The 22,943-nt window shown below is 60.7% G+C and overlaps 2 protein-coding genes across 5 annotated transcripts in view; both read left to right on the top strand.

The window, feature by feature from the left end:
• Positions 1-2,894: 2,894 nt before the first annotated feature.
• ADAMTS8 (ADAM metallopeptidase with thrombospondin type 1 motif 8) lies at positions 2,895-16,224 on the top strand. The gene is made up of 9 exons (XM_064524310.1): positions 2,895-3,543; positions 8,501-8,740; positions 9,125-9,257; positions 9,682-9,849; positions 10,013-10,311; positions 10,545-10,728; positions 10,930-11,102; positions 11,206-11,381; positions 12,913-16,224. Exons 1-9 carry the CDS (start codon positions 2,938-2,940, stop codon positions 13,643-13,645), a joined length of 2,712 nt encoding a protein of 903 aa, XP_064380380.1. The 5' UTR covers positions 2,895-2,937; the 3' UTR covers positions 13,646-16,224.
• A 1,455-nt stretch (positions 16,225-17,679) lies between these two features.
• ZBTB44 (zinc finger and BTB domain containing 44) overlaps positions 17,680-22,943 on the top strand; it is a 43,085-nt gene continuing 37,821 nt past the window's right edge. For all 4 annotated transcript variants that reach the window (XM_064524311.1, XM_064524312.1, XM_064524313.1 and 1 more), the window contains exon 1: positions 17,680-18,076. The gene's annotated coding sequence lies outside the window, so the exon portion shown is untranslated. The remainder of the gene's footprint in view (positions 18,077-22,943) is intronic.

The following is a 22,943-nucleotide window of genomic DNA, read 5'->3' on the forward strand; positions in this document are numbered from 1 at the left end:
CTTCGGGAGGTGTTGCCAGCCGATAGACCGAGGCCCAGCCTGGCAGGGCTTATATTTGTCATCTGGATACTTAACTCTGGCCTTGGCACACTGAGATGCCGGGTAGCAATTACAGTTCTCCCCGGTGCAGCTCTCACAGCCGCTGGAGCCAACAACCCTTCTCGCACCATCGGGGCACCGTCCCCGGGGAAGGGCTGCTGCAAAGGGGGGGTCAGACACCCCACTAAGGGGACGGGAAAACAGCTTTTTACACTGTCTTGCAGGTTTTGAGGTATTAAACACTAACCGATTAACATCTACAAGCCACGGGAGCCCTCTCGTGGCTGAGTCCATGCAGCTGGGTTTTCCGTAGCGCAGTTAGGAGTTTATATAAGGACAATGTATTTTGCTGCTCAATTCACTCACTCGTTTGCCAAGGCAGCCCTGAACCCTGCTCCAGCTCAAGCCCAGAGCTTTTTCTCATGCAAATTTGCAGCAAGCTAAACACAACACCAAGTTGCAAGCATTTCCCTGAATCTGAGTTTGCAACCTTCGCAGCTAGGCCATTTTCGCTGAACACCCTAGGAGACGGTTTGGCAGGCCACAAGCCCGCTGCCCTGATGCAGAGCCCAGGTGCTTTTCTGGGAGACATTTGTTGCTGCCTGCTGGGCTTGGCTTAAAAGGAAAACTAATCAAACTGAAATACTCGTATACCCAGCCCTGGCTGAGCTTTGCAGCGGGAGGAGGAAACCGGTCCCCGGCGGCATCCGCGGAGCTCGGTTGGGACCTCGTGAACGTTTCCAGCGCCCTTGCGGGAGCAATACCTGCTCCGCAGGAGCGAACCCACGGGGACCCACTTCTTGAGTCGCGCGGCCCAGCGTGAGGCAGCACTGACATCTAGTGGCTATTTTCTTGCTGCTATTTTGTTTGTATCTCAGATATTTCGCTCAAATATTTGCTCTAGGCAGGAGACGGACCGAGGGCAAAGCGAGCAGCACGGTAACAGGATAAACCACGAGCGCGGCCCAGCAGTGCGAGCCCCTCTCCAAAGCGAGCAGGGCACGCCAAAGCACCCCGGAGACGCCCCAAAAATCAAGCAGTCTCAGGGGACTGGCAAATGCAATGCGGGTCTCATCGTGGCGGCCAAAGCTCCCCGGGGAGATGGGTGCTCACGCGCAGGGCTCGGCCCCGGGAGGGCTGGGGCAAGGGGCTGTGCAGCTTTGCAGGAAGGAAGAGGGGAAGAAGTTTGCAAACCGGTTGATCAAAGGGCCTTTAAATCGCAGTGACTGCCGAGCTAATGGCTTTCACATGCTCGGGGAGCCCCGCGGGCGCAGTCAAGGTGAGCTTTGGCATTGCCGTGAAAGCCCCCGGTGTCCCGTGCTGCGGTCCTCTAAGGGGTTAAGAAGCAGATAGAAAAGTCTCCAGTGTGTCCTGTCCTCTGCTGCTTTGCCTGGGGAAAGCCGGTCCCGGTGTGTGTTTTGGGGGGGGGGGGCAGGTGGGGTTTTGCTGTCTCCAACGTGCCTCCGAGCCGGTCGCAATGAGCCCGGCGAGGCTCGTATCAGCTGCCCGAAATTCCAGCTACCGTTTGCAGAGAGCCATTAATGAAAACCAGCGCTGCCTCGGAGCTAGGACGCAGGCACGTCCTCTGAGATCAAAGGCGCAGCTCTGGAAACGGAGAGCCGGGAATAAATTGCATCCCGTTGGAGAGCCGCACGCGGCGGCCCCGCAGCGTTACCTGCCCCGGTTCAGCGCGGGGGCAACGCACGGGCCTGCCCACCCTCTGCACTGCTCCTGCCTCACATCGGCCACGTTCAGGACGGAGAAGAGGGGCAGAGTCGGGGCTCGGGGCTGCTCTCAGGTCCCAGCCCCGATCTGTGGGCTCCCTTTTGCTTTTCTACCCTGCAGATGTGAATACAGCCCCACGTAAAGGGAGAACAGCGTTTAACCCTCCACCTCGCCGCTCGGCCTTGGCCGGGACACTGATTTCCCGGGAAAGCAGGCATCTCCGGACACGAGCTGCCGCTTTATCCGTCCGAGCCTGTGTGCTATTCCCTTGCTCCGCTGCAGCCCCTGTTCCCTGGTGCTAGGCAGCTTCCCAGCGGGGACAGCGAGTTTCTGCCCGCCGCTTCGATGAAGTCGCACCCCACGCTGCCCCCAAAAACGGACAGGAGAAGCTGGCAGGATCGCTTTATTTGCATAGATACTTTCCAGAAGTCTGATGTAGCTCGTGAAGCCCACTGCCTTGTTTCGGCACCAGGAAACCCCCCGCGGACCCAGCCGTTCGCGGAAACCTCCTTGTCTTTGGCCCTGCCGGAGTTTCCCGGGGGCCCAGCGCGCTCCGTGCCCGGCTCGCCAAGGCCGTGGGAACCGCGGGGCAAAGCGTCCCCGGGCACCTCCCGCCCTGCCCGCCGAGATGCCCAGACGGCTTCCCGAGCAGCGGTGAAGTGACACCAGGCTAAATAAGAGCCGCACCGGACCGTGCTGGCGACCCCCGGGGGCATTTCCCGCGGTGTCGGGGCGGGGGGGGAGCGGGCGGAGGCGGGACCCCCCCAGCCCCCCGGCAGGATCGGGCCCGCCCGGGCGGAAGGGGTTAATGCCGGGGGAGTAGCAGGCTGCAGTTGACACTCGGAGGCAGGCGGGGCGCCCGGCTCCTGATTGGCCTCAAATCCCATCCAAAAGTGGGTTTTTTTCTCTCTCTCTCTCTCCTTCTTTTTTTTCTCTCTCTCTCTCTCTTTCACTTCTCCTCCTCCCCCAGCCTCTGGCTGGCAGGGGAGGGGAGTGGGGACCAGCGAGAGATCAAAAATAAACCTCTTATGTCAAAGCCGGGGGAGAAAGTATAAATACAGCGGGCTCCGCAGCCGGCGCCGGCTTCTGCAGCCTCGGGGGCCGCCGCTCCGCGCAGCGCCCCGGCCGGCGCCGAGGCCGAGGCGGAGGCGGAGGCGGAGGCGGGCGGCGGCGATGCCGCTGCCGGTGCCGGTGCCGGGGCGGCGGGCGCCGCTCCACCTGCTGCTGCTGTGCCACGCCTGGGCGCTGCCGCCGCCGCCGCGGGAGGCGCAGCCGCTGCTGCCCGCCCGCCTGCCCGCGCCGCCGGGGCACCTGGCGCTGCGGCTCGCCGCCTTCGGCCGCGCCGTCGTGCTGCGCCTGCGGCCCGACGCCGCCTTCCTGGCCCCCCGCCTCCGCCTCCAGCGCCTGGGCGGCCGCCCGCGCCCGCCGCGCCGCCCCTGCGGCTTCTACGCGGGCGCCGTCGAGGGGCGACCCGACGCGCCCGCCGCCCTCAGCCTCTGCGCCGGCGGCCTGCGCGGCTCCTTCCTCCTCGACGGCCAGGCCTACGCGCTGCAGCCGCTGCGGCCCCCCGCGCCCGGCCCGCCCTGGCGCCGCCCGCACCGCCTCCGGCGCCGCGCCGCCCCGCCGCCGCCGCCGCCGTCGAGCCCCGGCCCCGCGGAGGAGCCGCCGCCGCCCGCCGCGCCCCGCCGCGCCAAGCGCTTCGTGTCCGCGGCGCGCTACGTGGAGACGCTGCTGGTGGCCGACGCCTCCATGGTGCGCTTCTACGGGGAGGACGTGGAGGTAAGGGGCTGCCCCGCCCGGCCCCGCCGCTGCCCCCCTGCCCCCTGCCCTCCGTTTCTCCGCTCCCTCGCTTCTCCGTGCCCTCCGTTTCTCCGCTCCCTCGCTTCTCCGTGCTCCCGGTGCCCTCCGTTTCTCCGCTCCCTCGCTTCTCCGTGCTCCCGGTGCCCTCCGTTTCTCCGCTCCCTCGCTTCTCCGTGCTCCCGGTTCCCTCCGTTTCTCTGCTCCCTCGCTTCTCCGTGCCCTCCGTTTCTCCGCTCCCTCTCTTCTCCGTGCCCTCCGTTTCTCCGCTCCCTCTCTTCTCCGTGCACCCGGCGCCCTCCGTTTCTCCGCTCCCTCGCTTCTCCGTGCCCTCCATTTCTCTGCTCCCTCGCTTCTCCGTGCCCTCGAGCCCTCTGTTCCTCCATCCCTCGCTCCTTCGTGTCCTCATGCCCTGTTCCTCCATCCCTCACTTTCAGTGACCCCCACGCCCTCTGCTCCTCCATCCCTCTCTTCTCCCTGCCTCCGTCCCCCATTCCCTCTTTCTCTGTTCCTTCCTTTCTCCATGCCCCCATTCCCTCTTTCTCCATCCCTTCCATGTCCCCCATCTGTCCGCTCCCCCTGTTTTCTCTATTTCTCCCCCCCCCGATCTCCCCCATTTCCCCCCCACACCCCGGCTCCGTGCCCCCAGCCCGCCCGCCCCTCTGCACGCTGGCACCTCGGCTCCCGGCTGTCCCCAGCGTCCCCGCCGGGTCCGGTGCCCTCTGCCCATCCCGGCCCCGCTGCCGTCCATCCCCGCCTCGTGCCTTGCCCGGGGGCGGCACAGTGGAGCAGCAGAGCCCCGTGTCCCCCCCGCCACACGCACCCCGAGGGCTTCGCGCAGGGCTCGGGGATGCAGCGGGAGCCGAGGAGGGCACCGGGACCGCCTGGGCCGAGCCGGAGGGCTGGGGACGGGGACCCTGGCAGCGTCCCCCCTCCCTGGCCGTGTCGGAGCCGCCAGGCTCTGCGCGGAGGCTGCGAGGTTGCCCCGCGGGTGCAGTCGGTGCCCGGGCAGCCTGGTAGGGAGCCCAGGAGCCTGCGTCGGGGAGGACCGCGATGGCCCGTGCCCCCCTGCCGCAGAGGGGGTTAAGGTCGGTGCGGCGGCGATGGGCTCAGCTCCCCTCCGGGTAGGAGGCCCAGCCGGCACGGGAGGAGCAGCCGGGGCGTCCGTCCCGTCCCGTCCGCAGCCACCTGCCAGCAGCCGAGCGGTGGCTGGTGCTCTCCCTCCTCGCGTGGGTGTTTGGATGCCTCCTCATCCCTCCGTCCGGGGATGCGCTTTTTGCCCGATGCCGCAGCTGGGGAAGGCGGTGGCGCGTGCCTGCCCGGCAGGGATGCTCCTCAGCCCAGTCCCGCACCCTTCCCGCTTGCCCAGGCTGCCGGGCGCTGCGCCGGTGCCGCGGGTCCCCTCTGGGTATGGGCTCGCTGGAGACGCGCTTGCAGGGCTCAGCACGGAGCAGCCGGCAGGCTCAACCCGGGGGCTGCGGCTTGGCAGGGCGGACTCGCCGCTTTTGCCTGCCTTGTCCTTCCCCGGGGGCTCCATCATGCTTCCCGGGGGGGGGGGGAACGGCCGAGGGGAGCTGTGCCGGCGCTGGAGGAGACCCACTGTCCCCCGTGACCGGTGTGCTGGCGGTACGGGACCTCGGGCAGCAGCTAGGAAAGCCCTGGGACAAGCAGGCTGCCAGGAAAGCCGTGCATCCATAGCAGAGGGCTTCCCCATTAGTTTCCAGAGTTTCCAGTCTCCTTCACTCATCTCCCCTCTTACCGACACCTTCTCTGTGTCTCAAAGAGAAATATTTGTGTGTCGCCTCTCAGGGTGCTTCTGGATGGGAAGGAGCAGAAGAGCTCTCCGGGTGAACAGCGCAGCAGCATGTTTAAGTGCTTGGGGGAAAATCTCCAGCAGCTCTAGCAGCTTCTCCAGCTCAGGGTGGTTTTTTTCCAAGAGCAGCAGTATAAAAACACCTGCTCTGTTTCTGCATCTTTTATTCTCAGCAAAAAAAAGACACGGGCAGAATCGCAGTTGTGGGCAGCTCCAGACACCAGATACTCTTCCCACTCCCCCCATGGTAATTAAGCTTGGTGGGCCAAAACCGAGTGATGGCTCACTTATGTTGGTGAGATCCGCGGATCTGGCGGGGAGATGCGCAGGGAGCAGAAACGTTGAGTCAGAAGAAACCGTATTTATATAGTGACTTTTCCTGTAACCACACTCTAATTACCCAGTATTTATTAAAGGTCACAGGCATTGTTTATTGTCCAAGTTATCTTCTTGCATAAGCTGTAGCAGATCAAGCGAAAGATCATCGCCATCCGATGCATTCGAGCATCGCAAATTATAACCAATTTCACGCTGTTATTAGGGAAACTATCAGTGATTTATTTTTAATCGATCCAGGCCATGGATTGAGCCGTTACAGCTCAGCTGTTAACCTGATTTAGGTAACAAGAGCTTCATTCTGCTTCCATTAACTCTCGTGTAAATGAGGAGAAATTAGGGAGTTGGTGAGGGAAGGGAGAGCAGAGCCAGGACTGAAATTTTGGGGGGTTTCGTCGTTTTTTGGGGGCATTAGCAGGGCCGTGTTGAGCGATACAACCTGTGAGAGCCCAGCAGGTCGGGGAGGACTCTGCGGGATGCGACCTGCAGTGACTGCAAAGTGCCCCCGTGCGTAGTGATGGGTGCGAAGCAGATATGCAAGAGTTATTCTTTGTGTTTTTCCTGCAAAGGACCCAAAACACGTCAGAAAGGAGGGTGAGCATCCCTGATACAGCAGAGTGGGTTTCTTGAGCGTGGGAAAGCGAGGCAGGGGGCAATGCTGATTCTCCTGACGTCCCGAAGCACGTGCGTTTGGGCTGAGCACCCGCAGTCCAAGCTGCACTCGAAGAGATTCCCAAAATGCTGAGGGTATATTCAACGAGACGCCTAAAGCAACGGGCGGGTGTAAAAGCTGGCCGTGGCATCCTCTGCCAGCTGGCAGCAGGACCAGATTCCTGCGGTGGCCTTTCCTTTGGGATTTCTCTGGTCTTTTGATAAATAAGGTTTCAAGCCTTCCTCTGCAGGCGATGGCTAGGAGCCCGCCTTTCCCTTCCCCTCCGGGTAATCCCGGACTGCAAGGCCTGGCCTGCGAAGCGGATGCCTGAGACCGCAGCAAACACAGCTCAGGCCGCTAAGCTGGGATTCCTCCCGGGCTGCCGCGGCTTTTCCAGGGAGATGTGTGAGGTTTCGGGAGCGCCGTTGCGAGCCAGTCCCTGTAAAGCCCGCGGGTGGCTACGGCACGGGGCCGAGCTCCAGAAATCTCAGCGCTTGTTTTCCCCCTGCAGAAGTGCTGGCTTCGCGGGAGAAAGCAAAATAATTAATAAGAATAAAAAAAACACAGCAAAGAAGCCCAGCTAGCAAACCTGCAGTCCTAGGGCTGGTGGAGCCAAGCAGCTCCCCAGTCGCTAACCTCTGCGGGCGTTTTCCCGCTGCCCCTCCGCGAGCGCGGGGAGAGCCGGTCGCTCCGGGTGCTGCGCAGCTCCCTGCCACCCTTCTGCCGTGGGTGGATCCCGAGGACCAGCCCGACGACATAAGGTCACTGTCTGCATACCACAATAATAATTAGTGTCTGTCGTTGCAATTTCTCTCTCGTTGCGAAAAAGAAAGGGAAAAAACCCAACAGCTTGGGGCTCTGTGCTGAGTTCAGCTTCCAAGCGCTTCCCATGAAGAAGAATGCAAGCGGAGATTTTGCAAGAGTCTTTAGCAGACGGTGAAGTCCTTCAACACTGTCGCGTTGAAGGTTATCCCTGTAGTTCTCCGTGCTCCGTCCCTGCCCTTGCAAACCCTCCTTGCCGTGTGCTGTTTGCTACCCGCGGTCTCGCGAGCATCAGGCCGCTGCGTGGTTGGAGGAGGTGGTGTCTCCCCCAGGAATAAGTCCCGGAGCAGATGAAGATAAAGAGTTTTCTCCTCGCAAAGCCCCAGAGCAGGGCTTCCTCCTCCTCCTCCCCAAGCAGAGGGCTAGGAGCAGGGCTGGCGATACCTGGATATTTGTGGCACGCCTCACTTAGGGACCTCCCCGGTGCTTGGTAAGGACCCGGGATGCCATGGTAGGAGAGAAGTTTGGGGGCTGTGCAACGAGGGATCCGAGCTGCTGTGAAGACAGGGGTCTCGGGGCAGAAGGCATCCTGTATCCTGGGTGTGGAAACCTTGGAGGCTGCTGCGGAGCCAGCGACCTCTCGGACGAGGTTGACTTCGACTTTGTGGCAGTTCTTTCAGGGAGAAGGACGCGCGGGGGGCATCAGGGCCCGTGCAGTCACGGGCCAGCGGAGCCCCCTCGGCCTCCCCCGATCCCGGGGGATGCCGGTTCTGGACCCGGCTCGCAACCGTGGCCGGGCCAGCGCGGCGCAGGTGGCTCGCGTCCCCCCGGGGCCGCCGGGCTGCTGCAGGGATGCAGCTGAGCCCCCGCGGCCCGGGGACGGGTAGAAATAGCCACCAGATGGTGGAACGAGTGAATTCGACCTTTGCATCTGCACTAAATAGCCGCCAGGTTCGTTCGGAGCCGGAGCAGCCCCGCGAGCGCGGCCAAGCCCAGGCGTCCGCGAGGGCAGCGTCCGGCCCCCCCCGGCCTGGCGTCGCCTCCTCCCCGCTTCGTTCGATAACGGCACTAAAGCCACTCGAGCGGGACCGCGACGCGCGGGTCGTCCGGGGCGAGAGCAGCCGCTTTCCCTTCGCCAGCCCCGGCGCGGTTGCGTAACATCTGCATTGCTTTCTCGTGACGCCGAGTCCGTGAGCCGAGCCAGAAAGGCATCTCGGTGCTCCGATAAGATGTTTACATCAGCCTCAGCATTGCCGGAGCGTCGGACGTGTTGAGTCATCGCCGGTTCTCCGCGTCGCGGCCGAGGCCGCCGGGTTCGAGCCCTGCCGATGGGGCACCCGCCGGCGAGTCGCCCACCCGTGCCCGTCTCCCCGCAGAGCCACGTGCTGACGCTGATGTCGGTGGCGGCCCGGCTCTACCGGCACCCCAGCCTGCAGAACGCCGTCAGCCTGGCCGTGGTGAAGGTGCTCGTGGTGGAGGACGAGGCGGCGGGGCCCGAGGTCTCCGACAACGGCGGCCTCACCCTGCGCAACTTCTGCAGCTGGCAGCAGCGGTTCAACCCGCCCAGCGACCGGCACCCCGAGCACTACGACACCGCCGTCCTGCTCACCAGACAGGTCCGCGGGGCCCCTCGCCGTGGCCGGGGGGGGCAGGGGGCGTGGGGGGCAGAAGCACCAGAGATGTCCCCTGCACGCCCTTCATCCTGAGCGGAGGAAGAGGAGGGATCCCCGCGGCTCGTTCGGTGAAGGATGGTGCTTGCAGCTGGTGTAGGCTGGGGCGGAGAGAGGCAGTGACTTGTGCAGGGAGCGCGGTGAGCGTGCGACCTGGTGGGACCCCGATGTCCTCCTCCCCCATGAAACGTTTTCTGTCTGGTCCGGCGAGCTGCAGGCAGGCCAGAAAGCGGGGGACGCTAGGAAACGCGAGGCTGGGACCACCAGCCGCGGCCCCCGGGGGTGTCTTCCCCCCCCGCCTCAGCCCCCCTTGGCCCTGCTTCCCAACAGGACTTCTGCGGGCACCAGAGCTGCGACACGCTGGGGGTGGCCGACATCGGCACCATGTGCGACCGCAACAAGAGCTGCTCGGTGATCGAAGACGAGGGCCTGCAGGCAGCCTACACGCTGGCCCACGAGCTGGGTAATGCCCTGGCGGCGGGGGCTCTGCCCCGGGGGGGGCAGCTGGGCATCGCCTGCAAAGTCCGTGACGGCCCTGGGGGGCCAACAAGCTGGTGGATGCAGGCGGGGGGTGATGAGCTTGGAAGTGCCTCAGTTAGTGTAAATCGATGCATTTATCTGGTGCGACTAAGCTGTGATGAGCGAAGGCGTGCGACCAAGAACATCTCGCCCCCTTTTTGCTGCTCATAGTGATCTGGCACCTGATTTGGGCCACTTTGTCCCGCATAACAGGCCGTACCATTAATATACAGTGCGCAAGCACCTTTTTTTTTATTGCTTCTGATTTGGCAAAGCAACTAGTGTTTGCAGCGGGGGGGGAAGCGTCTGATAAATCCTCGGGACCCCCCCGGCACAGCTCGCTGACGCCCCCCCCCCTCCCCTGCCAGGCCACGTGCTCAGCATGCCCCACGACGACTCCAAGACGTGCGAGCGGCTCTTCGGGCCCCTCGGCAAGCACCACGTGATGGCCCCGCTCTTCGTGCAGCTCGACAGGACGCAGCCGTGGTCGCCCTGCAGCGCCATGTACCTCACCGAGTTCCTGGACGGCGGGCACGGTAAGGAGCCTTGGCCTTCGCCTTGGTTGCCTGGGCTCTTTGCAAGCCCTGGAGTCATCTGGGGGGTAAGCAGGACCGCTGGGCTTTTGGGTTCCCCACGCCCCAGCGTCCGGCCCCGACGCGTTTCCAGCCTAATCCTTGCGTTTTTCCGCCCGCGGCGCAGGGGACTGCTTGCTCGATGCGCCGGCCCAAGCCCTGGCCCTGCCGGCCGAGCTGCCCGGCCGCGGGCCCCTCTACAGCCTGGACGGGCAGTGCCAGCAGCTCTTCGGCAAGGGCTTCCAGCACTGCCCCAACACCACGGCCGAGGACGTCTGCGCGCAGCTGTGGTGCCGGACGGGCGCCGGCGAGCCGCTGTGCCACACCAAGAACGGCAGCCTGCCCTGGGCCGACGGCACCCCCTGCGCCGGCGGCGGGCTCTGCTGGGACGGCCGCTGCCTGCCGCCGGGAGCCCTGCAGCCCCAGGTGACGCCGCCGGGGCCCCGCCGGGGAGCCGGGGGAGCCGGGGGAGCCGGGGGAGCCGGGGGCGGGCGGTGGGTCGGGAGCCCGACGTCCCGGAGCCCGTTTTGCGCCCGGACGGTAGCGCGCCTGGGCTCGTGGGCCGCATCTGCGGATGGGTTTCGCGCGGCTCCGTTTGCTGGCGGTGGGGTGGGCGGGCTCCGCGCCGCCTCTCCCAGCGCCCCGGGGGCCTCTTGCAGGCGGCGGTGGACGGGGCCTGGGGCCCCTGGAGCCCCTGGGGCAGCTGCTCGCGGACGTGCGGCGGCGGCGTGCAGTTCTCCCACCGCCACTGCGACAGCCCCGAGCCCCGGCACGGCGGCCGCTACTGCGAGGGCCAGCGCGCCAGGTACCAGTCGTGCCGCACCGAGGAGTGCCCCGCCGACGGTAAGCGCGGGGTGCAAACCCGCCCCGTTCCTCCCAGACCGGAGGGGGTTGGCGATAGGGGTTGCAATCGCCTCGAACGTGCACCGAGCGCGCCCGTCGCGCCGGGCTCCCTCCCGCACCTCTGGGCGCGCGGAGGCAACGGCGGCGATGCCCGCGGCACCCTCGGGCGCCCGTGGGGTCACGTTTTGCCTTTGTGCCCAGGCAAGAGCTTCAGGGAGCAGCAGTGCGAGAAGTACAACAGCTACAACTTTACGGACCTGGATGGCAATCGCCTCGAGTGGGTTCCCAAGTACGCCGGCGTGTCGCCCCGAGATCGGTGCAAGCTCTTCTGCCGAGCCCGGGGCCGGAGCGAGTTCAAAGTCTTTGAGGCCAAAGTAAGCATCCCGTGACGACGGCCACTGATGCCCTTCCTCACCGCGTTAAAACGCCCGCGCCGAGCCGTAGCGCGATCGCTCCTCCTCGCGTGCTCTTTCCCAGGTGATCGACGGGACGCTGTGCGGGCCGGAGACCCTCTCCATCTGCGTGCACGGCCAGTGCATCAAGGCCGGTTGCGATCACGTCGTCGGGTCCTCCAAGAAGCTGGACAAGTGCGGGGTGTGCGGCGGCAACGGCTCCACGTGCAGGAAAATATCCGGCTCGCTCAACCGATCCAAGTAAGGCCCCGGGGGGAGCGGGTCCGCGGAGACGGGGTGGAGGGGCAGGGCAGAGAGAGGGACGGCATCGGGCTGTGGGGAGGAAGCAAAGAGACGAATTTGTTCCCCTCGCGGATGTGGTTGGAAAAGCTGCTTTAACTACCCAGAGATCCTGACCCAGCAACATCTGGCGGGGGGAGCGCTGGCTCGCGCGGTCCCCTGCAGCCAGCCCAGGAATGCCGGACAGATGTTCACCAAAGCCCGGCTTCTGCGTAAGCGTCTCCTACGCTGGCTGCCGAGGAAACACGGTCAAGCCCGGGCTTATCGAAGAGCAGGGACGGTGTTTGCACATCTGGCTGGTTGAGTCCCCGGACCTTCCCCGGCACCGGTTTCCAGCAGGCGCCCCGCTTCCCTGGATGGGGTGTATAGCTTTTCCCGGGCCCCGGGCTCGGGGATGTGCCCCCCGCGGCCTTCGAGGCAGCCCTCGCCGGAGATCGCCGCGGCTTTGTCGAGGAGCTGGAGTTAAAGCGTCCCGCGGCGGCTTTTGTTGAAAAGATCCTAACAAAAGCCCGACACATCCAATTCCATGCGGCGAGGTGACTCACGCAGTCAAATTAGATTTCCTAAATGGTTTCCGTCCAGGGAGCCAGATGAATGGAGCTTCCATTCTCCTATGAATTGTTTGTGGTTGACTAAAGAGAGATTAACGTGGTAACTACAGCCAAGAAGAGATCCCATTAAGATCAGGGTTAGGGAGGCCAGGGCGACTGAGAGCAGGGTTTGACCCTAGGGCTTTGTTCCAAAATACTCCAAACACAATTACCAACCGCAGCACCGGCCTTGGAGACGCGTGCAAAGCCCTCCGGCCGCCGCCGCTCCTGATTCACGCGAGGGTGTGGGATGCCAGGGTGGCATTTTAGAGCAGTTGGGAGGAATTATGAGACGTCCAGGGCCGACGGCGCGCCCCACGCTGTGCGAGGCACGGAGAAGCGCAGCCCCCGAGCCGTCCCGGGGCAGGGGCACCCCGGGATCCGGCCGTCGCTCCGCCGAGGGCCCCCCTCCGGCACGGGAGCGGTGCTCTGCGCCCTCGGCAGCAGCTCTCCAGCGATGCTCTTGCTGCCTCCGTTCTTGAGTTGCTGCCGAGTTGGCAGAGCAGGTGGCAGGGCTGTTAACTCCTTCAGCACCGATCCGTTTCCAGCAGCAACATCCAGCCAACGCACTTTTCCTCCCCGCCTACGGTGCCAGCCGTCCCCCGGCTCCCTCGCGTCTGGCTGTTTGAGCCTTTGGCATCATCAGTGGCAGAGCTAGGCTTTTCGTACAAAACCCTTCAGCCTTTTCAAAAGAAAAAGGAGTAAGGGCAGCAGGAGAGCAGCTGCAGTTTCCTACCGAGGGCAGTAACCGTGGGGCTGCTGGTTTCATTGCAATGCTCATTGCCGTGTGTAATTCAGGGAAGTCTCCCAATTTAACACAGCCCCGGGCAACGTGTTGTCCCGTGCATGAGTCTCTCCTTAGTAATTCCCGGGAAACAGCCCTGTCTCTTTGCCCCACGCAGGTACGGCTACAACGACATCGTCACCATCCCCGCTGGAGCGACCAACATCGACGTCAAGCAGCGCAGCCACCGCGGGGTCCGTCACGACGGGAACTACCTGGCCCTGCGGACTCTGGAGGGCAGGTACCTGCTGAACGGGGACTTTGCCATTTCGGCCATGGAGCAGGACATCCTCATAAAGGGAACCATCCTGAAGTACAGCGGCTCCATGACGACCCTGGAGAGGCTCCAGAGCTTCCGGCAGCTCCCTGAACCCCTCACGGTCCAGCTGCTGACCATCGCCAGCGAGGTCTTCCCCCCGAAAGTCAAGTACACCTTCTTCATCCCCAAGGACGTCCCCTTCAGCAAGCAGAAGGACAAAGAGAAGAAGTCGGCCAACGTCATCCGGCCGATGCTGACCTCGCAGTGGGTCCTGGGCGACTGGTCCGAGTGCTCCAAGACGTGCGGCTCCGGCTGGCAGAGGCGGACGGTGGACTGCCGGGACGTCGAGGGCCAGGCCTCCTCCGCCTGCGACAGGGCCCTGAAGCCCGAGGACATCAAGCCCTGCGGAGACTTGCCCTGCCCGCTGTGGCGCCCGGGCCCGTGGTCCCCCTGCTCCCAAAGCTGCGGCGAGGGCGTGCGGACGCGCGGCTCCTCCTGCGTCGACTACGCGGGGACCGTGGTGGCCCCGGAGAAGTGCGGCCGCCCGCCGCCGCCGCCGGCCACCGCGGCCTGCTCCCCGCGGCAGTGCTGAGCCGCGGCGGGACGCAGGCGTGGACGGACGGCCGGGAGGACGAAGGGACGTGAGAGAAGGGCCGCTCCCCGCCGGCGGAGCGTCCCCGCCCGCCCGACGTCTACCTCAGAGCGGGGAGCGACAGCGTCCCGGCGGGGAGGAACCACCCTTCCTCGTCCTTTCTCTCTTTCCGACTGGCGGACAGCAGGCAGATTTTAATTTAAGGGGGAAAGAAGCGTATCTCGAGGCCGTTTCCGAAGCGGGTGACCCGCGTTTCCCCCCTGCAGACGCTCGAGGCGGTCAAGGGTGCGGGTCGAGGTGCTGCTGATCCCCAGCGCTGGACCGAGGCCCGAGCCTGCAGCCGCCGTTTGGGTGGTTCTGTAGGAGCTCCATCTCCGACGGAGACTAAATTTGTCCGGTTCAGTGGGGTGGGTTCGCGGGGAGGGGGCTCGTGCCGCAAACTGTGGAGCTGGCTTTCCCCATCCCTCCGTCCCAGCTGCAGGTCGAGGTCCGGGCTGGGGGAGCCGGTTCAGGAGGTGACAAAACCTGGATGTCTTTGCGAAGAGGGGGGAGCTCGGCTCAGCTCGCGGTCCCCTCGGCGCAGCAGCGTGGGTGTCTTGGAGGGCGAGGCGCGCTTTATCGGCCGCGGTTTTAGTCTCCGAGATAAGTCGGGAACGAGCCCAGGGCGGCTGCTGGCCGGCGTGGGGCAGGAAGTCGGGCTCGATGACCCTAGTGGCTCCTGCCCGATTTATACTCTACGATGCTGCAAATCGCCGCCTCCAAACGCCCCCAGATGCTGAAATGCAGGGAGCTGCTTAGGGCGGTCCCTCTTCTCCCTGCGCCAGGCAGGTTCATTGGAAACTCAGGTCAGTCCGGGGAGTTCACACCAGCCTTGCGGGTACCTGCCCGTCTTCCTCGCTGCCCTCCTCCTCCTCGGCCGCGAGGAAAACCAAGAAATCCTCTCCTAAGACGGCGGGTCAGAGCATGGGACTGCAAAGCAGTTATTGCTCGAGTTGCAATCCCACCAGGAACGCCTGCTCCCCACGCCTCGATTTCCCCAGCTATAAAACCGAGGCTAGTTAAACCCGGTCTGGTTTGCAGGGCTGCCGTGGGGATTAATCCAAGCGTCTGCAGTGCTTTGACCGTGAAACGCTTGTGGCCTTGGAGAAGCGGTACCCCTGGGGTGGACGCTCGGGTGTGCGAGCATTTCCTTTCCCATACCGTCCTCCTTGGCCTCCAGTCCACCGCCTATTTATTTTATCAGCTGTGGTTTTAGTTTTTCAGATAATTTGCTAATTTGGCTTGCAGGGCCGGCTCTTGGCCCGCGCTAGGCAGGAAGCTGGGCTCGATGATCGTCGCGGTTCCTGCTGGATTCATCATCTACGACGATGCAAAACCTCTGACCATCTCCAGAACTCGCAGATGCCGGCGCGGCCTCTCCTCGGCCCGCGACGCGGCCAGGTGCCGTCGCTCCGGTCCTCTTTCCAGCCCCGGCGTACGCGGAGACGCTCCGGGCTGGGCTTTGGCTCCAGCCCTGCTTGAGCAATTCTGGGCTGGAAGCCGCGTTTCGTTCCCCCTGCCCTTTTCTTTTCCTTTTCGCCCCAGAGTCGAGCTAAACCTGAGATGTTCAGCCTTCATCGTCCCTACGTAATTCCTATCGCAACCCAGGGGGGTTTATTCCCACCTGGGGTTAAGCCTTTTCCCCATCCGGAGGGCTCAGGCTGCAGGATTTGGACTTGGCTCTTTTGGAAAAAATAAAAAACGAAGGCCAGCTGCAGCGTTTGGATCCGGCGCTGTTTGGGCTTTGGTTCAGACCTACCTTCAGGCCAGGTTCTGCGTCTGCTAATTAATCTGCAGGAATTTGAACCCTCTCGCTCGCACCAATAGCTGCGTGCTCGAGCCGTGCAGCCTCGCTGGGCTGTTTTCTTCTCCCCTTCGGGTCGAGGAGGGTTTTAAGGCGGAGGCGAGCGTGTGTTTCCTCTCCAGCCTCGTAACTAGCCCCCACGTAGGATGGGTCACAAATTTCAGCTGGAGACATCCCCGAGACGGCGCCAAGGAAAACGGCGAGCGGCGTTTTACGGGATTCCCGACCCTCCTTAGCACCGTGTAGCCGTGACGCTGGTGTCAGTCCACGAGGTTATATATTAGGATATATACGTGTATATATATGTTTCCCTTCAGTGAAGGATTGTAGCAACGTACTGAGCCTCTTGTGTTAGGTATTTATTATAAATTTCTGTTTCGTTTTGTACAGTAGCTGTCTGGAAAGGAGGGGGAAAAAGAAAAACCTGTGTTTGAACATGCTGCTCTCACCCCACGTCCCCCTCAGCCTGCAGCGGGGCGGAGAGGGGAGGTTGTGCTCGTCCTTTAACCACTTCGTTATCTCCCTCCTCTTCGGGGTGTGCAAATCGGGGCGCGATTTGCACCGTAATGGCATAACGAATCTGGCAGGAGGGAGCTTTGGACATGCATTTTGGGAGGGGGAAGTTTTCCTATTTTATCCTTTTCTTTGTATTTCGGTGTTTTGTTTTGCCTTTGAAAACGGATAGTCTGTTTGTGGCTCTGCCTTTACCCCTTCAATAAAGGCTCCCTGCCTATTACCCTGCTTCATGTTTGCTTCCGTTTGCACTTTTCTCCAGGTGTTTTTCCGTTTCCATCCTGAGAACGATATTTTGGAGTCTCCTTTTTTTTTTTTTCCTCTCTCTCTCTCTTCTTTTTTGGAGTTTCCCTTTTTTTCCCCCGCGGTGGTTTGGCCGCGATGGCTCGGCACCCGGCGCAGCCCCGTCCCGACCCGTGCGCGCTCCCGTCCCAGCCTCGCTGAGCAGCGACAGGCTGCGGGGACGATGCCGCCGGGCTGCAGACGGCCTCGGGTCCAACGGAGGGACCGGCCTCTTTCCTCTCCTACCTCTTCTGCTCCCCCCCGACCTTCCTTGCTTTTTTATTTCGCCGCTGCCGTCGCGTTGGGTTTCCAGTTGAACATTTGTCGGTTTGGTGCTGGGGAATTGCAAACAAGGCCCAAGGTTTCGGGATGCGAGCGGGTAGGAAAAAGCCACCAACTAATCATAGCGGAGCACCACGGCCGTGCGACTTGTCAAAGGGAGGAAAAAACCCCAACAAGCGGCGTCAGAAAATGAACCTTACTAGCACTTTTCTGCCGCCCGGGCGCTGCCGCTCTCCCCGGCTTTGCAAACAGCCGCGGCCCCGGGGTTTCGCTGCAGCGCTGGGAGCGCGACGCTTTTTTTGCCTGCCGAGCAGGGAGCGCTGTGCCGTTTCCCAGGGGCCGATGTGAATTTTTTGCTGCTGAATAACGTTTTTGGACTGGGGCCTTTCAGTCTGTTGCCTGCTGCAATTTACTGAGCGCTCACTGCAAAAAAATAAAAATAAATGAGCAAGCAGTGGCGCTGATCGAGTAAAATTAAGCTGTGCGTACCCTGAATTAGCGCAGATTTGGGCCAGATTATAGGGGTTGATTAACTCTAGACTCATTCGGCCCCAGCCCGGGGGCCCGGGTGCACCGTCCGGGGGGGCACATGCATGGGACGGCCCTGGGGGAGCTGGGGGGGGGGGGCAGGCACAGGCGCATGCTCTCCCCGGCCCTGGGGGCATGCAGCGCTGCAGCACCCCGGGCGCCGGGGGGGTCCTGCAGCAGTGCCCCATGCACCCTGTCCCGGGGGCACCGATGCACCCCATGCGCCCCGGATTCAGCGGGCATGCATGCACCGGAGCCCCCCAAGGGTGCTGCCCCCGGCCCCGGGGGGATGCGTGCACCGGAGCCCCCCATGCACACCGCTCCAGGGGGGATGCACGCACCGAGGAGCCCCGTGTGCACTGCCCCGGGCCCCGGGGGGGGGGGGGGAATGCATGCACCGGAGCGCCCCGCGTGCACCGCCCCGGGGGGGCCGCGCGCCCCGCACCGCCCGCCCGGGCCGCGGCGGTGCCCGCCGAGACTCCCCGCCGCGCGCCGCGGCCCCCCCCCCCTCGCGGCGGCGCCGCCGCTACTGCGCCTGCGTGCGCCGCGGCGGCCCCGCCCTCCCCGCCGCCCGCCCCGCGCCGCCGCCGCCGCGGTGCATTGTGGGACACAAACAAAGTGCCCGGCCGGGCGGCGCGGAGTGCGGGAGCTCGCGGCGCCGGGATCCCCCCCCCCTTTCCTCCTCCCGCCCCTCCCCCGCCCCCGCCGGCGCGTGCACGCCGACGCCGACGCCCCCCCCACACACGCACCGCGCGCGCGCGCGGGGGGGCTCGCGCCGCGCCCCCCCCACCTCCGCCGCCAGCCCCGTGTCGTGTCCCCCCCCCTCTCCTCCTCCCCCCGCCGCTCCGTCCGCGCCGCCCGAGGGGGAGGCGGCCTCCTCCTCCGCCTCCTCCTCCCGGCCCGCCGTCATGGCCCAGCGCGGCCCGAGATAGGGGGGCTCGGCCTCCCCGCGCGCCGGGCCCAGCCGGCCCCACCGACCGCAGGTAACCGGGCCCGGGCCTGAGCGGGGCGGGGAGGGCGGGGGGAGGGGGGCGGCGCGCGGCGGCCGTTGGCGCGGCGGCCGTTGGGCCGGCGGCCGTTGGCTCCCCTCAGGGGCGGGCGCGCGCGACGGCGGGAGGGGGGGGGCGGCGTTGCCCGCGCAGACGGGCACCCCCGGGGGGGGGGGGTTGACTGCTCTCCTCCCCCTCTGCCAGCCGCGGGCTGATCCCGCGTGTGCGTGTTTTTGTGTGCGGGTCGCGTGGCCTGGTGCGCCCCGTCCGCCCGCACGTGCGTCCCGGGGGGGGGGGGGGGGTTGGTGGTGGCGGCATTGCGTGTGCCCCCCCCCCCCCCCCCGGACCGTGTCACCCGCTGCCCCCCAAGGAGCAGTGCCCGCCGGGGCATCGCCTTCTCCGCTGCCACCTCCCCGCCGTGGATGCCCCCCCCCTCCCCGCGGGGGGGGGATCGTGTTGCCTGTTGCATTCCCGAGGGGATTGCACGGCCCGTTGAACCCCGTGCCCGCCCCCCTGGAGACACCCTGCTGCACACCCCTGTGCGCGAAGAGGGTTTTTTTGGTGGGGGGGAGGGAAGTTGTATTGTCTGCTGCATCCCAGAGGACTTCCCGCTGTCTCCTTTCTCCAACACAGGCTTATGGAGGGAAGAGAGGGAATCCCACTAGCTGTTAGGCCAAGCTTGCTGCACCTTGTTTGTTCTTCTCTTCTGCACCCGCCCCCCCCCCCCCCGCATTTTCTCTGCTGCCCATCTGCCAAGGTCTGCTGCGTTGCCTCCACCTGTGCCCATGTCCATGCATGCTGAGGATATTGCAGTGCTCATCTGCCAAGATCTGTTGCATGTTCCCCTCCTCCCCTCCGTGTATTCAGGGTTATTTTGCTTCCAGTCTGCTCTATACAAACATAAACATTGGCACATGCAGGCGCTGGGGGGTATATTCTGCTTCTTGCTTGCCAAAGCCCATAGCCTCTTTCCATATATACAAGCACGTAGAGCACGGGTCCCACTGCCTTCCACAATTTGCTGTACTCGTGTCCGTACGCAGGTGTGCAGGGGAATACCTCCTTGCTTGACCACCGCAGCTTGTTGTTTACATACACACGAGGAGGCTTCTTCCTGTCTGCAAAAAGCTGCTAAGTTTTTCCACCCAGATAGGCACGCACGTATCTTCCACTAACGTCTAATAGACGACTCTTCCAGCCCACCTTCTGTTTTGCGCTACGAAGCTTGTTATACTTACTGGAGGGAGAGGATATCCCACTGTCTCCAGAACCCCCTGTGCATATACACCAGGGTTATCGTGTTGACTGCCAAAAGCTGGTACGTCCTGCGTTGTACTTGTTTGCACACATCGGACTGGAAGGCAGCAGCAGGCGTTTCACTGATAACCTTTGCGAGGCAGGTATTTCTGCTGCGCACTTCCAGGGAGACAGTTTCCGCTGTTTGTCCTTCTGTATCTTGTCTGTTCTCTGCAGGTGCGTGGTGGTAGATACTGTGTTGCCTCCCCCCAGACCCCAGTCATTCCTTGCTACCTGTGCCAAAGAGCCCGTCCATTGTGACTCCCTTCTCCCAGCAGTCACCCTTCTGCCTTGCATATATTGAAAATGACTGTTCTCATCTCTTCTTGGCTGTACTTCATGGCTGCCTTTTACGTCTTTTGTGATTGAGACTTTCAACCCTTTTTTCTTGATATGCTCTGGATGATATGTCAGTGAAGTACGCTGAGGTTAGGCCCACCTTGACATTTAGCTTTGACTTTTGTTTGTGGTTTGTGTTTTTCTTTTACTCTGGCAGACTGCTCAATAGTAGTGCTCTCTGGACTCGCTAGGTATCTGCAGATCCCAAGTTGGAAACCGTGGGTCTAAAATCCATTTGATTTCTTTTTTCCAAACATATATTATTTGAAAGTCTCCTCATTTTGTCAGCCCCTTGTTCCTGTGCAGCCCCCAAATCCATTTTGCATGTTTTTAGCAGCCTCCTGCTTTTATTATTTTCCTCACATGTGAGGTCCTGGGTTTTCCCTACCCACATGGGAAATTTCTCTGCTTTCCAACTTATATGTTTGTCCCCATTCTTTATCTGTGCTCCTCCTGCCTGATGTGAGGCTCTTCTTTTTTTTTTTCTTTTTCTTTTTTTAAACCTTGGTGTATCTACTACTCTTAGCCTCTAGTTAGGTGGAGATCATCTAGTTCACCCCCTGAGCTGATCCCCAGCTTCTAGGTGCAGGTTTCTGTGGAGTAGGAAACGTGCTGTTTATCATGTGCTGGCATGCCTGTGGCACTGCTTCGTGGAGCCTGTGAAGTGACACTGAGCAGCAGTGGCTTCGGTGCAGGCAGGTCACGGACTGCGCGTCCAGGAGCCTTTTGGGGTATTTCAGAGGTGATGTGCTTTCCTTCTGAAATCGAGCTCTCTTGTCCCTGCTTGACGTCTACGCGTAATGCAGATCCAGGATGTGATGTACCTAGAGACCTTGCCTGTGTTTAGACGCATCTATTTAAGAAGATAGAGCTGAACAAGTGTTAACCTGCTACCTTAGATATAGCTCTACCGATATAAATACCTCATTGATGTAAAGCTGTTTATACCAGAAACCAGTTATAATGCTATAAGTGTGTCTCCCTAGGGGCTACTTCTATTTAAACAGCTGTTTTTAATTTTAGACTTTAATTGGTGCAAAAACTCCAAGCAGTCCCTTTACCGGGGCAGGGAATTTCCAGCCTCACTTTTGTCTGTCTGGATGGATGTTGCATGGATGATAACTTGTGTCCAGGGAGTATCGCGCTTTCTTTCCCACGCTGGAGGTTTCTCACTGGTTTTGTTTACAGGGTGAGAGAATTTCTCTTTCTGTGACCATGAGGTTGACGGTGGGGGGAGTGTCCTTAGGTCTTTCTCCTGTGCTATGTAAGAGAAGTAGTCAGTAAGTGAAACTGAATCCATGCCATGTTTGTTGCAACAGGAGGTTAATCATAAGCTCTGGCAAGTTTTAAAAGGGCTGGTTTCGTTCTGTGGTGTCTGTAGCAAAGTGTGTGCTGTTACGAGGGTCTGGTCAGCTGTTCGCTAAGAGGATCAAAAGCAAATACGGCTTTCCCTGTGTGTGCAGTTGAACAAGTGTCCAAACGTTACTTTTGGTTATATCCTGTGACCCATTTGAAGGAGGCTTTTTCCTTTTTGTTTGCTTCTTGTGAGCAGATGTGCGATATCTGTGCTATAAGGTGAACGGTGACTTCACATGTCACTGATAAAGAGGTCTTGGGCACTTTGCGCCTGTGTCGGTTAGTTCATATCTAGCAGTTCACTAACATTATCGGTTACGTTTGACAAACTACAGTATTTTTCAGTGATCTTTCGAGAATGTTTGAGTTTACTTCTATCTGGTGATTTGTGTAACTTCAATTTTTTTTTTTAGGCATTATAATTTCTGAGTTCTCTTCAGAAGCTGCCAGGTGTGTGAGGAATCGTTCGTATTGTCTGTCATTGCCGATGTGTTTTGATTTTTCATCCCTCGTTTGTTCTGCCGAGGAGTGACGATGTATTTGTTAAAAGCATTTACGCTGCACTCCTCCTCTTCTTGGGCTGGCAGAAAAGGCAAAAGGTGTTCTTTGAAAAAGCAGGTATTATTTGCACAGCAGCCATATATACAGCCATGGAAAAAAGTTGCTTGCTAACAGCTTCTTTCGCTGCTAAGAGGGGCAACGTAAACCGCTAGCTCGAACAAGAAAACCGCGCTGTGACAAGGCAGCGCTGCTTTTGCTGGTATGCGACGAGGAAGGGAACGTGTCTTGACGTACAGGGGGATGTCTGTTGACATACGTCTGTCTTGCCCGGTTGTAAGTAGGTTATCCCTGTTCAAATTATGCAACTGTGCAGACAGCCAGACTTCAGGAATTCTGAATACTTTAACGTGTCAAGTGCTGACTTCTAAATTAAATGCTATGGTTGCAGAGTGCATTCACAGTCTGTCACTTTAAATATGACATCAATCTCGGATTCGTGTGTGGCTGAAAAGGGGTTTAATTACTTGTTTCTTTGAAAAAGTATTGTGTAAGATTGCCGGGACAAAACTGGGTGGGAGATGTGCCTTTACCTGTGTTAGCATATCACTATAGAAGTGTCTAGTTGATCCGTACTGCAGCAGTTATAAGCAGAAAGAATAATGAAAACATTGATTTGTTTAAATATACTTTCCGAGTAGAAACTGAAATGCCTCACTGTCTCCATGCTTGCTTCTTGCCTTGAAAGATGCAGTTTTTAGCAAATAGATATAATTAAATAGTTGTATACCTATTACTAAGTAAACACAGGAGTCCATTACTCTTAACTTGCCTAGGATTTCAAATTGATTCTTCTAATGGTTTCGCTGGATGAAAACAAATGTTTAGCACTACTTTGTAGAAGGTACATAAATGAAATGGTGGGGAACAAACCGCAAACCTGGTAAAATGACATTTACAGGTGTGGGTGGGAAGAGAGGGATTTTACAGGTTTGACATATTCTTTCCATCCCATTTAATCAGTTTAAGGAAGCAACTTAAATTATGAATTACTTGTAGATAAGTTTATTTTTAATTTATTCAGAGTTAGAGCTGGAGAAATAGTATTTTCAGATGAAGAGGTTTATCAGAATATGTGAATGACAGGGTAATAAGGACTGCAAAGCGTGTGTTGAGCTCAGTATGTGCTCTGTGACAGTGACCCGAAGGAAGTCTTTAGGGTAAAAGTAAAAGAGCATACACAGACAAGGTAGTAATTATTCCTCGGTGTATCTACCCACAGCAAATGGTTTAGGGATGTCCTGAGCTAGAGGATGTGTGCGGTCATGTTTAATAGCGCCTATTGGACTTGTCATCTGTGGAGTTTTCTAGC

This window comes from Dromaius novaehollandiae, chromosome 21, assembly GCF_036370855.1.
Source record: "Dromaius novaehollandiae isolate bDroNov1 chromosome 21, bDroNov1.hap1, whole genome shotgun sequence".
NCBI lineage: Eukaryota > Metazoa > Chordata > Aves > Casuariiformes > Dromaiidae > Dromaius > Dromaius novaehollandiae.

Excerpts from the sequence above, each read along its gene's own strand:
- ADAMTS8 (XM_064524310.1), top strand. The coding sequence starts at position 2,938 with ATGCCGCTGCCGGTGCCGGTGCCGGGGCGGCGGGCGCCGCTCCACCTG. Across the intron at positions 8,741-9,124 it reads CCGTCCTGCTCACCAGACAG|GACTTCTGCGGGCACCAGAG; the intron begins GTCCGCGGGGCC and ends GCTTCCCAACAG. Across the intron at positions 9,850-10,012 it reads GTTCCTGGACGGCGGGCACG|GGGACTGCTTGCTCGATGCG; the intron begins GTAAGGAGCCTT and ends CCCGCGGCGCAG.